The sequence below is a fragment of the Grammomys surdaster genome, unplaced genomic scaffold (assembly GCF_004785775.1).
Source record: "Grammomys surdaster isolate TR1022 unplaced genomic scaffold, NIH_TR_1.0 139, whole genome shotgun sequence".
NCBI lineage: Eukaryota > Metazoa > Chordata > Mammalia > Rodentia > Muridae > Grammomys > Grammomys surdaster.
This window is the reverse complement of record NW_021604597.1, coordinates 11,348,246-11,363,760: the sequence shown is the minus strand read 5'-3', so window position 1 is coordinate 11,363,760 and position 15,515 is coordinate 11,348,246. Positions and strand designations below refer to the sequence as shown.

The following is a 15,515-nucleotide window of genomic DNA, read 5'->3' as shown; positions in this document are numbered from 1 at the left end:
TTTCTTTCTTTCTTTCTTTCTTTCTTTCTTTCTTTCTTTCTTTCTCTCTTTTTCTTGATTGTTATTTTCATGTAGAAACAAAACATTTATTGAGTATAACAAATGGAACTTCTAAGCAAGCCCTATCTTATAGTGTCATTGACTTTAATCCAGCTTCCATATTTCAAAATTTACCAAAATCCAATCCTATAGATTCATCTCAAATGTGATTAAACACACAGAATAATCTTTTTGCTATGTGAACATGTCATTTGATAGCTTTATGGAAGTTTTCATGATCACTTGCAGAAAGTACAGATTTCATAGCAAGATAGAAGATAGTCTTTCTCACTCCGGTGCCTACTTGCTCTACATTTTGTCTCTAGCTGGTTTTGACTAAATATATGTCAAACCCTCTACAGGAAACTGCCTCTGCCACCACCAATGTTAAGAAGTCTGGAAGCCAGACATTTCCCACTAATGCTGGGGATGATTGCAGTTGTTACCCATGGTTTGATGATAGTTTATGAATGGTCCTGAGTCAGACAATTGTATCCCTAAGATCTTCCCTTAACAATAGAGGCTTTTGGCTACTTTAAACTACTAAGTCTGAAGAAAATTTTTATAGTTCCATCCAGCTGTATGATCTAAAACATCCCACATTGGTAAATTCTCTTATAAATTGTTGTTCAGGTATTTAGTGAGCCATTTAAAAATCACTTAATATTTCCAAGCATCTACAAAATACAAAGTTACATACAGAGAACCAGAACTCTAGAATATGTGGTATGAAGAACCAATAGTGAGTACAGTTGAAAATAACGTTGCTTAGTACCAGTGTGACATACATATACGTTAGTTGAACATATATTCCTAGAGATTTATATGGAAGAGTAATTAAATTGGATGTGAAGTTTGAAGTAGAATTGAAAGGGTACTAGAGTTTATTTTGTTGGCAAAGTTGCAACAAGACCAATATGAAGACAGTTGTGAGTCCCAGGGTCCTTAAGTGTGTAAGCCTATATAAGACAGAAGCAGAAGAGTTGCAAGACAACATCCCTGCCTCTCTAGACCCAGCTCAAATCTCATTGTTTACCTAAACCCATTTCACACTCTTCCTGCCTCAAAGACTCCTTTCCTTCAGTTGTCTCACACTATTTTATAATTACTGACTTAGGACATAATTGAGGATGGTAGCCTGTATCTGCTCTTCTGTGTGTACACACAGAGCATTGTTGAGCTTATGAAGATAGAATAGATGGAAGGAAAGAAAAAGTATTGTATCTGTGGAACTGTTTGCATGAGAAATGTTCCTTATCAGCTTATGTATATGCATAGTCTCCCACTGGGTGCGTTGTTTGGGGGAGGTTATGGAATGTTTAGGAGGTAGAGACTTGCTGGAGAGAGTATATCATTAAAGGAGGGATTCAATGCTTTATAACCTTATCCCACTTCCTATTTTCTTGCTCCTGAAAATGTATAAAATATTATCAGCCAGGTTACCTTTGCCACATGATGACTTCTATTCCTCTGAAAATGTAAACCAAAGTAAAACTGTTTTCATTAAGCTGTTTTTGCTATACAACAGAAAAGTACCTAAAATAATCAGAGAGCCTAGAAAGTTCACAGTGAGAAGACATTCTTGCTGCCATGACTGAGCAGGAATTGTATGGGCAATACACGCAAAGATGTGGGGGCTCTTTCCTTATTGACAAGGACTGTTGTTCTATGGAAGTGAATATAACACAATAAAAATTAGAAAACAAGAACAAGTACAGTTACCATCTTCTGGAATTTGTAGCAAATCATCTGTAAACCAAAACACTTACAAGGCTGTTCATGCAAGTAAGTTTTTGAGGCAAGCTATAAAGGCAAACACAAGCATAGGTACCATTTCAAGCTGGATATGAATTAACCAAAGAGTACACATCTGGTTGACTCCAGCTCATCACTGAACATGAAAAATAATCTTTTACTCCAAGAACTCTGGTTGTTTCAGAGTCCAGACTTTAGTAAAACAGGATAGTCTGAATAATTTGCTTAAATTTGTAATACCCTAGAAGGACAAAAGAAAATAGTTCTGTGACCTCACTAAGCATGTCACCTTGGAGTTGCAGACTCTATGACAAAATTGCTTATGTCCTCTCTCTCAGGCCATGGGATCTATGCACTATTACTTACATGGAATTAAAGAAAGATCAAATTTTATATGAAATAGTGTAATAGAGTCTGGATATGAATGTAAAGCCCCATCTTTAGTGCATTGTATTGATTCAAAAGATACTGTAGGGCTTTTGTCAATCTTCTTGTTCTACACAAACCTCATACCTCTAATTAAAAGAAAGGCTGGTCCTCAACCTGTACAAAGCTGAGCTTAACAATGTGGTTATTAAGGACAAAAAGTCTGAAGTTACCAGGAAGACATGAATAAGAATTAGAAAGCTTATAAAACTCTAACTGCTACACATAGAATGTGGTTGATCATATGATAGTAGATTAGATGGAAGGAAAGGGAGACTATTTTATCAGTGGATTTGTTTGAGTGAGAAATGTCCATGCTTCAAAAGCTTATATATGTTAGGTTGCAATTATAGCTGCTACAGTCTTCCATGACAATCTAGAAGTATAGATAAAATTTGGCCAGTAACAAATCACTTAATATATACTATATGTGATAAGGTAATGCATAAAATATTCCAAACTTGCAAAGATGAATGTTTCCAATCTATTTCATTGTATCATCATAGTAACCACTGTAATATGTCTTATATAGGTACCATTAAAGGGGAAGTGTGGTGGATTCTCTACACAAATAGGGTTATTTGGCTTTCCTTCTCATAGCCTTCTAGATATGAGTGTCTGCATCCCTAAGACCATACAGCTACTATGTTAAAGAATCAGATACTAGAACCAGACTGGTTTGACCTCAAAGTAGGCCCTTTGCTATGCAAATTTTCTTGAGATTTGACCATAATAATATCTAAATTGTCCATATGTGTAAGTTCTGAAAATCAAAAGTGACCATGTTTATGACAGGCAGTGGACAGTCAGAAAGCTGTAAGTTTGTATGGTGTTTGCCAAGAACTTAAAAGGTCCTATGAATTTTTCTCTTAAAAATATGGCTCTTATTTTCACAATTACCTCTAGATGAAAAGGAACAGCCTTTTCCCCAATTACATTTGCTATAGTTTTTGTTTATATTTTCATGAGTCCATGTTAAATTAGCTGTGTCATCTTACAGATTTGTTTTCTGCCACCTTGTGAGTCCAGTGCTTTACCCATTTGCTTTTAATACATATCATCACACCCATGGCTCAGAGTATATCTAGAAATAGTAAAACCACAGGACCATTGCAGAAAGGAAAAGCTTTGTCCTAACACAATTCACCTGGTAATTTGTATCCTTTGACTCTCTGGGAAAGGATGAGAAAATAGAGACAGATTAGACATTTGGAACGGATGTAATGAGGAGTCCAGCCAGGCAGAGAGTCATCACATAGACATGCAGAGAGCAGCTTCCACCAGTCAAACAAAAGCCTGGCCTGGGCCCAGGAATCACAAAGCTAGAACTACAGATAAGACCACAGAAGACAGAAGATATGAGAATAAGAACTGTAGGGTATACATTCATGGCCCTTCTAAATCGTTGTTAACTAAATTGGACAAGCAACGAAATTTACCTCGCAGTGCTCATGCAGGTCATTAGGGGAGCTAACCTCCTCCTGTCTGTACTCATTTTTTTAGAAAGAAAAATTGAAAAGCAGAGATAGCAGAATATTACTGTGGCAATAAAGAGCTAGTTCTTTTGAGTCTGTCTTTAGTGTTAGAGTATTAAGCTACAAAGAAACTACTTGAAAAACATATATCTAGCTTAGGAAATGATACAATAAGCCAGGTCTAAGAAGAATCTTATAATTAATGAAAAGCATTCAGAAAGCTGCATTTCTGGCCTGGGGAAATGATCCAGTAGATAAGAATCCTTGCCATTGGAATAAGAAGTTCTGAGTGAGGATCCCAAGCACCATTAAAAAAAAATGCCATAGCTGCAAACATATCTCTAACACTAGCACAGAGAGGAGGAGACCCACTGGAGTCTGATGTCCTCCAAGTTAGCAGAAAAATGCTGAGTGTCAGTTTCAGTGAGAGAACTTGCCTCAAGAAAGTAACATTGAAAGTGCTAGAGGAAAGAATCTAAGTCCTTCTCTAGCCTCTACATGGATGCACAAGTGTACATAAATATATGCCACACTCAGAAAAGAACTTATATTTCTTTTATTATATCTATTATGTAATATGGTAATTATAAAATATACTTTATTATGCATATTGTATACAATAATTACCATATTACTATGTAGTAATATAATATTTATTATATGTGACAATATTTCTTGATTTCATTGCATTGTATGAACTGACCACATCTATCAAATAATGGATAATTTTTAAAAATTATTTTTATTTTATGTGTATGGGTTTTTTGCTTGCATGTATGTCTGTACTATTTGAATGAATTATAAGAGCTAAAATTATAATCTTCATGTTTTAATGCTTGTTGTACAGAAGACAGCATTGGGAACATTATTGGAGATTGCATACTACATGCAATCTTTCACTGTTTTCCCAGTGCATTAAGAATGAAATGCAAGCTCTTCTCAATTTCTTTTTTTTTTTTTTTTAAACTTTAAAAAGGTTTATTTGAAATTAAGTCACCTTTCCCTTAAGGCTGCATATTAGATCCTCAATGGCAGATAGGTCTGTAGTGATGGTAGCAATTCAGCATGATCCAGTCGAGGTCCACAGACTAGGCGAGGACAAATCCTGCAGGGGTGTTCCACTAAAGCCATCCTGGTATAACAGGTGCTTACTTGAGTTCTCATTTGTGGCAGATTTTATTCCCATGAACTTGTAAACGTTGGAATTCCAATAGCCTTTAAACCATAGCTTTTACCATAACTGAGAGGTGGTAGGCAGGAAGGAACCTCAGAAACCATGATACATCCATTTTTGTTCCCAGCAAGCCCCTGGGAACAGTCTCAATAGTTTTAAGCTCACAGCCAAAGCTGCCGTCAGTCTAGCACGTCAGAGACGTTGTGACATGTCCAGAGCTGAGACCATGCAGCAGCTTGTGTTTAAAGAGACAGGTGTGGGTGAGGAAAGGGGTCAAAGCAGAGACTGTAAACCTTACAACGGTGCATCTGAGGCCCACGCTGTCAAGTGTATCCACTCCACTGTAAGCGGAGTACCCCATTCACCAATGTCAACAGCAGGGCACAGACAAGGACTAGTTCCCACATAACAGTCACTGTGTTAAAAACCATCTATGCCTCCCTCCTCCTTTCACATCCCAGACTCCACAGACTCAATGTCTAGATCCTCTCTCAAGCATCAACTGTCTCCCCGGCCTTTGCGTTCTCTCAACCCTAAAAACTCCAAAGCAGAAAACAAAACCTCTTTAGGTTGGTGTCTGGACGCAATAGCAGAGACAGCCCATGGCTAAACCTGTTTCTAAAAGTTCTGGTTCACAGCACAAGTGGCTTCTCATCCAACACTGCAGAGGTAGAAAGTCCAGGGTAACTAGACACAAGGGGCCAGCAACACCTTTCTGGGTAATAAGGCTAGTGAAGAGGATTCTATATATCCTGCTCTACTCAAAGGGCAATATGTACAGGAAGAGGGGAGAAGCAGCCAGCTCATCCCATTCAGTGACTGGCATCCCACCCAGTCCATCCCATTCAGTGATTGGCATCCCACCCAGTCCATCCCATTCAGTGACTGGCATCCCAGCTCATCTCATTCAATCAGAAGATCAAACTGCTCAGCAGCTTCAAATTCAGCATTCATGGCCATAGCCCACTTATCCAGCTCTGATTTCGGTATCTCAGGAATCTTCTTCTTTCGTTTCTCTTTCACAACTGGGGGAGAGATTCCAGGGAGCGTTCTATCTGGAACCAACTGCTTCGCAGGTACCTTTGGGGTTTCGATTAACTTTGAACACACGACAGGTGAAACTCCAGGCAAGTCTTCAGGTCCCTCAAAGCCAAAAAAGGATCGGCGGCCAGGGGTGGAGGTTGGGGCACATCCGAGGCTCTGCAGTCGACTGTATGACCGCCTGACTTTCTGAGACATTTCCAAGTCTCTGGTGTCCAGCTCCACCTCTCCAGAGTTAGACTCAGCATTCTGAGTGTACAGTACAGGGGTGCTGGAGGGAGTACCAGGGACAGTACAAGTCTTGAAGAGGTCCTCTTTAGTGGGTACCTTGAGCGGAGGGTGGTTTTCTTTCTCCAAGATAAAAGAGATCCTAGGACTCCTGCGAAGTGTGTGGACATCTGGGACCTCTACTGCATGAACTACGATCTTCTTCAAGACGATGGCCTTTCTGACTGGAGCTGCTGGAGTTGTTCTCGGCCAGATATCAGGGAACGTGTTCGGGAGATCTGAGCCAGATTTCCGCTTAGACGACTTCGAAGGCTTAGTAAGTGGAGTCCTGGGCCCAGACCGCTGGGGGGCCCCTCCGGATCGTGTCCGCCGCTCGGACATGTCTACGGTCGAGCTCAGGATCCGCCACGGTCGCCTACTAAGGCTCGCGCCAACTGTCTTCTCAATTTCTTACAGACCCTGAATATTCAGGCCATCCCTTCTGTGACCTTTACATCTTTTTTGATAACATGCTGACCTTGTTTCCTCAGAGCACTTCATGGATTCCAAGCTTTCAGCCATGTCAGATCCTTTCTACTTTCTGGCTTTTCTACCCAGAATAGGAGCTTCCTATGTGTTTGTTTTTTCCCTGATATCCTTAAAATCTGTGTTGTGTCTTCAGACATGTCCTAGTCATCCTTTGATAAGTAGCCCTTCATTACCTGCCATCACGTCACTGATGAATCTTCCACTGTACCTCTAACCTCCTCATAGAATTCATCCAGGTCTGCTACTTTCTCATTTACTGTATTTTTTTTTCCTCAAACAGGCTCTGTGAGTGCAGGAATCTGACCATTCTTAATTTATGTTGCATCAAATACTAGAAAGATATTTATCATACTAGGTAGGTGTGACTTGCTGGCTAAATAAACGAATATATGTATGGAATAGAGGCTAGTTTTATGTACCAATTTCTATGATTATTATTGTGCTGAGTTTTATTATCTATACTGTTTCAAATAGTTATGGTGAAACAAGTATTGTTGTCTTTGTCTCAGAGATGAGAGGAGTGGTGACTTGGATCTTGTAATACTGTGTAAGCCCTTAAGGGGCTCACAGCTTAATAACATCATTAATGAAAAACTCATTTTGTAATGGATCATATTTTATGTTCTTCTACAATTCTATATAAGAAGGTCACCTAGCACACATAAATTAGGGGACTAGGTTTAGCCTCTGTTAAATTACGCATGCTTCCACAATGTGCATATGCCGATGAAATAAACAAGCTTTGGAGAGCAGTCACTGTCTCTCACTTGCATTCCATCACGATCACAACCCTCTGCTTATAATTGACAACCACATAGCTCTTTCATAGGGAATTTTTTAGTTGGACAAGTTCTTCCATTCCATGATAGGCAGGCAGGGCAGGTGTGCTTTGTCTTATCTCCCTGCACACAGGTTCCTGATGCTGCTTTGTTGTGATGATGAGTGCTTTGTTCAAGGTCATTCAGCTGGGAACACAGTCCTACTGTTCCCAGAGCAAGGAAATATTCCTGTGTTTGCCTTGCTTGCATGTCCTCAGCAAGTAACTTTTCTTTTTCTCTCTAGAGCATTTTCTGAAGTCCAGACTTAGAACATATTCAGTGTTCTAAATGCAAGCACTCAGGAAGAAAAAAGGTCAATGTTGTTTTTTCATCTTTACTCCTGACTATCCTTTCCATAATGAAACACAAAGAAGCATGTCCCCAGAAAGCCTGACTGGACTGACTCATGATATTTTCATGGGTGATAATTATAGGCACATGTTGTTTCCCTATCACCATTTGCCAAGATGTGCTATAGAATGGTATCCCTAAGTGCATCCAATCGGATTCCACCAGCATTAATCTCATTTCAGTAACTGTCACATTTCTCTGTTCCACAATTTACCTTACTCATTACTTTAGCCTAGATAGAATCCCTTCTACTTCCCAAGCTGCAAATCAATTTTAGAACACAGATGTCATTAGATTGTTCTTTTCCCAAAAGGAATCAGTGGTTCCTTACTGCTGCCACCAAAGTTATGATACTGTGGCATGTCACTCAAAGCCTTGTTCAGCCCCCTGTCCTACTATAGGATGAAATCTTAGGTCAGGGAAATGCCATCTGATTTCTGTGAACAACCTGCTCTCTATATGTGTGTGGCTTTGTGTGGTGTTTCCACATCATGCCACTCTCCATCTCATCGCCACAATGAAAAGCAGCTTTCTATTTGAAGCTTTCCTAGACTCTCCTCCACTATCCTTTTCCCTTGAAGAAGGTATTCTTTTCTTCTATTCCACCTATGCAGTTTCTTTATGCATCTATTCAGAGTGCAATAGAATTAGTGTCTATTTTTAATATTATAACCACTACTATATTCTACAGAATGAAATGATTTAAATATTAATGTTTATTACTTTTTGCCACATTCCATTCAGTGTCTTTAATTCATAGGCATGCTATCATTGAGGGCAAAGGAATTTTTGATTGCTTTGTGTAACATTAGACAGTAATATAACATTTGTCAGATAAAAACAAGATTTTATTGTGTTTTAGACTCTAGGCATTGTTGTGGAACTTAAAATTTACCTGCCATGTTTTCTGCAGTCGTCTGAGGTAGCTGTAATGCTGCTGTTTCCCAGATAAGAAAACGAAGGCTGAAGGCAGCCATCATCATCATCATACACAGAATCATCACACAAAGATTCAGGTGCAGCTGACTCTTACTGTGCATTCAACTCTATTATATTATTTGTCTACTTGTATAACATGACGAAATATTAAATATCTTTTCATCTGTACAAAACACTGCCACATTTTATATCATGTACAAGCTGTTAGAAGTTCTGTAAAAGTGAACTTAGTACTTAAAAGTAATTGAACATGGCATCAAGTCAGGGGGGATAGGATGAAAGTGGTTTTCTTGTAGGTAAATTTGAGATCAGCTGATGGGGACAAACTACTTGGAACCTCTTAGGAGAATGGCAGGTGCTACAGTGAACCAAAGGCAGGTCTTAGTGATTGTCTTTTGTCAACTAAATGAAAACTCCCCTGAAGTAAGATTAGTGAAAAATGAAGACTATTACCCTTGACAAAGTGAAAATATTCATTAGGAATTTAGTATGTGTGCTTCAGGGACCTGTCCTTTCTTATTGGCTTACAGAGCTCATTGCCTGCTCACATATCTTGGTCCAATGTCTTTGGTTTCAATTCATTCTCTATGACCTTTGAATCATGCAATATTGGGGAAAATTAACAAAATGATACCATACACCATGAAAATACTTCCCACTGAATATCTGAACCAGGGGCTGGCCCCCATCTCTTAACCCATTCTGTATGAGGGTCACACTTTGGGTCTCATTTAGTTAGTGAAACCCACAAAGGCACCCCCATCCTAGCCCTGAAGAAACATTAACAATACCAAGAGCTCCATGCAGCCATCCCTAAGAGCACTTAGCTTCCATTGAAAGTCACGGGGAATTATGCATACATGAGAATTGAGGGAAGATGGGAGAGACAGCCTACTGCCAAAGAATATCACTGCCATAAAATATCACTGCCAAAGAATATCACTCTCTCTTCCTGTTGCTAGTGATGCTGGATGTCAAACTCACAGCTACTGTGCCTTCTTTCAAGCAATCATATTCTCTATTCTGATGACAATGGGCTAAAACTCTGATGAAATTGTAAGCAAGACCCAATTAAGTGTTTTCCTTTATAAGAGTTGCCATAGTCATGGTGTCTCTTCATAGTAACAGAATACTGATTAAGATGTTATGTACTTTAAGAAAGAATAATCTCACCCTTTTTGGGTGAAGCATTTTTCCTATTATTTCTGAGGATTATCTTTTCTGCCTTATTTTTTCTGATTATTTTCCTCTTTAGAAGTATCATCAGATGCCTGGGAATGTTTTTGAAGCCTGAACTAGGAAAGAGGTAGTACAGTCCTGGTCCAAAACCCTGTGTGCACAGGCAGAGTAATTGATACTTTTGTTTCAGATGAATGATCCATCAAGGTCTGACCATTTCATACTTGGGAAACTTTTAAATACCAATATTTGGCTGAATTTATTCCAATGTTTATTTTTCCTAGATGTCTAGTTTGTCTAGAATATTTTATTATGTTTTTCTTCTGGAGATAAACCTATTTTTTCTACTGTTGGCATTGGCGATGAAGGAAAAAGAAAATATGGAGAATAGAGTTCCCTGTGATGTCCAGTCTTTCAACTATCCTAATCTGTACCAATATCTAAAAGGCCTTTGGGGAGAAAATCTGCAGTCCATTATCTGGATTGAGAGAAGTAGATGAGAGTGTTCACTCTTTTGTGTTTACAACCTCAGTTCACACCACTGTGTTCAGAAGGGTCTGGTGACTACAAGTCCCAAAATCTTTCTTCTTTTTTATTCCATTTCCTGCTCACTCAGTCACAGAACATCACCTCCACTCCTGCATCTGCTTTTCTGCTTCCAATACTTTGTTCTTGCCTCTCACCCACTTCGATGTTGTCTTTCATACTGTCTGCCTTTGTAGACTATCTTTTAATATTGTTCATATGTCATGATAGAATAGACATACAGTAGAAAGAATGGAAAGAGGTGAAAGTTTCAAGATGACACGTCTAACTAAAAGGTCACAATTTAGAATTAGTTCTATCGGATGTAATCTTGGTGCTTCTATCAGTTCAACTTACCAAGATCATCCAGACCACAAAACTATCATCTAGCAAACAGTTTCTCTTGCCAATTGAGTCACAATAAATGTATAGTAAACTTTTACAGTTTTCAGCATAGCAGATGCACAACTCTGTTCTCAGCATATGATTTTTTTGCTTCTGTGTGAAACCTTGATGCAGCAGACATAGCTTAGTGCTAGGGTAAACACTTGCTTAACATCTGTAAAATCCTGTGTTTGGTTCCCAGTACTCAAAAACAAGTCCCAGTCAGTGTAGATCTAATCTTTTGTTCTTGACTTGTAACAAACACTTCTCAGTTGACCAGAGGATTAAAAACAACTGTTTTCATTCCTGGCACATGCACAACTGTATTTGTCATAGAGCTGTCTGGATTGAGAATGGCATCATGGAGCTTTGATCTCAACTAACATACCTAGTTAGAATTCAAGTAACAATTTCTTACAGGATCTCATTGCTCCATGCTCTTAGAAGTTTTCATGTGTCTGTCTTTTGATCACATCTGTTCACTAGACACTGAAGGTAACCATATATAACATACAAAATTCTTGCTTGTATCTAATTTATAGAAAAAAGAGGTTGAATCAATTTAACAGAAGATAATAGAATATAGCAGAATATTATAATGAGAATCAAAATGCACTGTAGCAAAACTGAATAAATGTTATATCGGATTCCATAATACTCATTTATAGAATCATGAGATCTGAGATGTACAAATTAACTCTAGAATTTAACTCTATTGTGTTGACTTTGTTAACTTATTAGCAAGTAGTTACCATTCTATCATTTAATTCTTCTTTATTTTACTCCTTATGTCTTCTGTCTCTGATACTTTTAGTCCTTGTGACTGGTCTCAAAATCATTACTTTTCCTATACTCACTCCCAGATATTTCAAAGGAAATTTCCTCTCTTTTCTAAAAAGTACATTATCTGATAACTGAGCAGCATGGACAGTTAAAATATTAGGCTTCTACTTTCAAGTTGCAAAGGCATATTTCCAGTGAAAAAATATATAGCAAAAGTACCTATCATAAGAGAAATAATAATGAACTCTGACCAAGCTAATTTTGTTTTTAAGTGGAAACTGCATCTTGTTTCAATTAAAAATTTTGATTAAAACTGTAAGCAATATGCCCATCTAGATAATGAAAAAGTAAGGAAAATATTCAATAAGATTCATAGCGATCTGGTAATGGTAATACTGGTGCATATAGATTAGAATGGAAATAAAATAAAACCAAATCCATAAATAAATTCCATGAATCCAATTGCTGCAGTACACACTACTCTTTCAGACTTTCACAGTTGGGTCTTTCCTTAAAATAGATTTTAAGAGAAGCAGGTGATGAATGTGGCATGCTCAGTATCCAGCTTCTGGGCTGTCAGTCTCCAGGAGACCTGTTTGCCTTACTGACAATTAGCAGCTTCTCTGGGCAGGCACTCTGCCTTGTGACATTAGCTCATCATTCCTCTTGACTTTAAACAATTGAGATGCATTGACTATATGACATGAGATTAGAACCAGAGGCGTTTATGAAACACAGCATAGGTAATATGAGGGAGACCCAGGAGACAACACGGTAAACATCTTGACATGGCAGTTCCTGATATTATTATAAATGCCTTGCTTTTGCTTCTCTGGTAATGGTAATTTATGAAAAGAAAGACATACTACACATTTTACCTAACCTTACGAGAGGTACTAGGTACTTACATATGTCCAGAATTATTAAATAAAGTGATCTTAATTGTACAGAAACCTGTAATTACAGATTTCAATTTGGGAAGGGCAGTTTAAGTGCTGTTGATTATTTCACTAATGCTTATTATTTTTTTCTTATAAGTGGGAACTCTTTTAATAGGGGCATGGAGGTGGTGGGGAGAAATTTTCTTGCTTGTTTCTTAAATAAACATTAGAGTAAGGAACAATATCTAAGGATGCACTCTGTGTCATGAAACTCTGCTTTGAGTAGTTTTATTTTCTTTTAATTCAAGATTTATTTGTATTTTATTTTGTGTGCATGTGTGCACGTGTGTGTGTGTGTGTATGTGTGTGTGTCTGTGTTGTTGTTGTTGTTGTTGTTGTGTGGTGCCCAAGGAGACAAGAAGAAGGAGAGACGGAGCTCTGAGAGGCTGTGATCTGTATGCCCTGGGTGCCTGAGCACTGAACTTTGGTCTCCTGTTAGAAAAGCAAATATTTTTAAACTCTGAACTGTTTCTCCAGGTTCACTTTGGGTAGTTTTCATCATCATTCTGTGTTCCTTATGTGGAAATGTGCCTTTCCTACTGACTTATTCTAGTCAGATGTGAAACTGAAATCTGCTTGTTTTGTAAATATGGGAGAATTATTAGAGTATTTTTCTCTTTTAGCATTTCTCACAAAATCACCCTCAAAATCTTTGACTTAACATTTCTTTCCCTGTCCAGATACACTCGTTTGGGCATTTATAGTTAATCTGAAAATTATGAACTCTAGTGTTGGGCAGTAAAGAGAAAAAGATAAGCATGTTCACACATGAGTTAAAGCATGTACAGTGTGAGGTTTTTTTTTTATGTAAGCAATAGAGAGGTCCTTCAGGAACAATGCTGGTATATCAGATTTTTATGAAATGAAGACATGCCAAGTTGAACTCAGCTTGGGTGTGATGTTAGAGCTATAAAAGGCAGCGATGTCTTATTGCCAGGGAATTTGAGATGAGTCTGTAGATAGGATCCTGATTCCCATATTATTGGCTGTCTCAAATGATTATCTGAGTTCTTACTCAGTAAATGAATTATTCTGTACTTGTATCTCCTGCTTAGCTGTCATTGCCAGCTTGATATGTATACATATGTATGCCCCTCCCCCAAATCATGCTAGTTTTCTTACAGTGCCTTGGGAAAGAATAGGTTCCTCCATCTTTGACAACTGTGTTATCAAGCATTAAAGAATCTGCAAGCTCTTAACATTTTCTGCACCTTTGGCTCAAGTAATTCTTTCAATTCTCTAGGATAAAGAAAGTGTACATCCAGAGCCTGTATGACCTACTTATTAGGAAGCTTAAGCGAAGCAGAAGTATTGTGTTGGCTTTTCATTAGAGGAAACACAATCTGTGTCAGTGTCTAGGTGATTTGACTATGATACATTGGAGCAGATGGTACACAACCAGTGATAATTGTGATAGTGAATTCTTCCATGGTAATGTTTGGAAACCACAGATAAACCTTTCATATAAAAACCTAGCAAAATACAGTCTTATTACATAGCATTTTCAGTTAAGAGTAGTCGTTTCAGATAGAAATTTTAAATATTGAAGCAAAATTAGGGTAATATAGTCAAAAATAAAAATATGTAGGTCCTATAATTTCCATTCATACCAGCTTCAACACTTTTAGAAGAGCTACTCATGTCAAGGAATTATCTTCTGAGATAGACACAAAAACAAGAAAGAAAGAAAGAAAGAAAGAAAGAAAGAAAGAGATTTGAACTTGGATCTTACGTCCATAACTTACTGATAATGAGGACTTGGGATTTGACTCACTTCTAACAGTTATGATTTTTAGTAAAATAAATAAAAAATAAATAAATAAATAAATAAATAAATAAATAAATAAATAAATAGGATAATTACATTAGGATATTGTTAGGCAAATGTGAAGCTTTTACAACAAGTGCTAACCATGGTAAACTCATTTTAAATACTAATTTTATTGTCACAGTCGTAAAATATAGTATTGATCTCAAAAATTAGTGTTAAAAATTCATATAAAAGAAAAATTATAAGAAAAAACTTTACTCTTTTTAAAGTTAATTGCTCAAAATGTTAATCATATTAAATAATTTTAAAAATTTAAAATGAAATGAAAATAAAGCATTTATTCATGGAAAATTATGACAGAATTATGAGGAATATATCTGATTAGGGGTAAGATACATTTGTTAGTACTGTCATTGTTCAAAACACAATACACTAAGTATAGAATCCACCTTCTTCCTTTTACTGTGTTTATTAGCTTAATACTTCCTGCTAGAGAGTTTTCAACATCCACTGTAGATATCATTATGTTGTTTCTTCCCTACTGTGTTCTATGAGTCATTAATTTTGATGTTTCTTGCTTTATAATATAGTTCTTCCTCTTATTTACAATTTCTCATGTCAGATTTTTCTTTTTTGACTTTTTAAAGTGATAGAGTTGGCACACATACTTTTGCCTGACTACTGAAATATAAAATATACTTCTAACCAGAAACACATTTTCCCTGGCTTAGGGCAGTTGTTTGATGTACCTTCACATACATGGTATGATTATTAAGAAAGAGCAACCTAGGCCATACACTTCTCATGGTGGCTTTATGTTAATGTATCTGTAATATGCTTTATATAATCAGTAACACAATCCTTGGGCCTTTTTGAACTCACTGGATTCTACTCCATGAAGTCAAAATAGTAGGTAACAAGCCTGAGACTCAGAATCCTTAACATGCAGGTCAAGTCTGACATGTCTTTCCATTGTTATTTACCATTGTGTTCTGAGATACAGCCAGACCACCAAGCTGGTCCCCATGACTCTCACCCAGGACAGAGTAAATGAGAGTGGACTGTGGAACAAAGAAAAGACAAGTTGCTATCAAGATTATTAAGGCATATGCAAAAACATTTGAGGATATGAATGTAGCAAGCCAGGGTAAGAGCATT

The 15,515-nt window shown here is 37.4% G+C and overlaps 1 protein-coding gene across 1 annotated transcript; it reads right to left on the bottom strand.

Moving 5' to 3' along the window:
- Positions 1 to 4,660: 4,660 nt before the first annotated feature.
- On the bottom strand, positions 4,661 to 6,567 carry LOC114617949 (sororin). The gene has a single exon (XM_028763637.1). It carries the CDS (start codon positions 6,517 to 6,519, stop codon positions 5,773 to 5,775), a length of 747 nt encoding a protein of 248 aa, XP_028619470.1. The 5' UTR covers positions 6,520 to 6,567; the 3' UTR covers positions 4,661 to 5,772.
- Between the last annotated feature and the right edge of the window lie 8,948 nt (positions 6,568 to 15,515).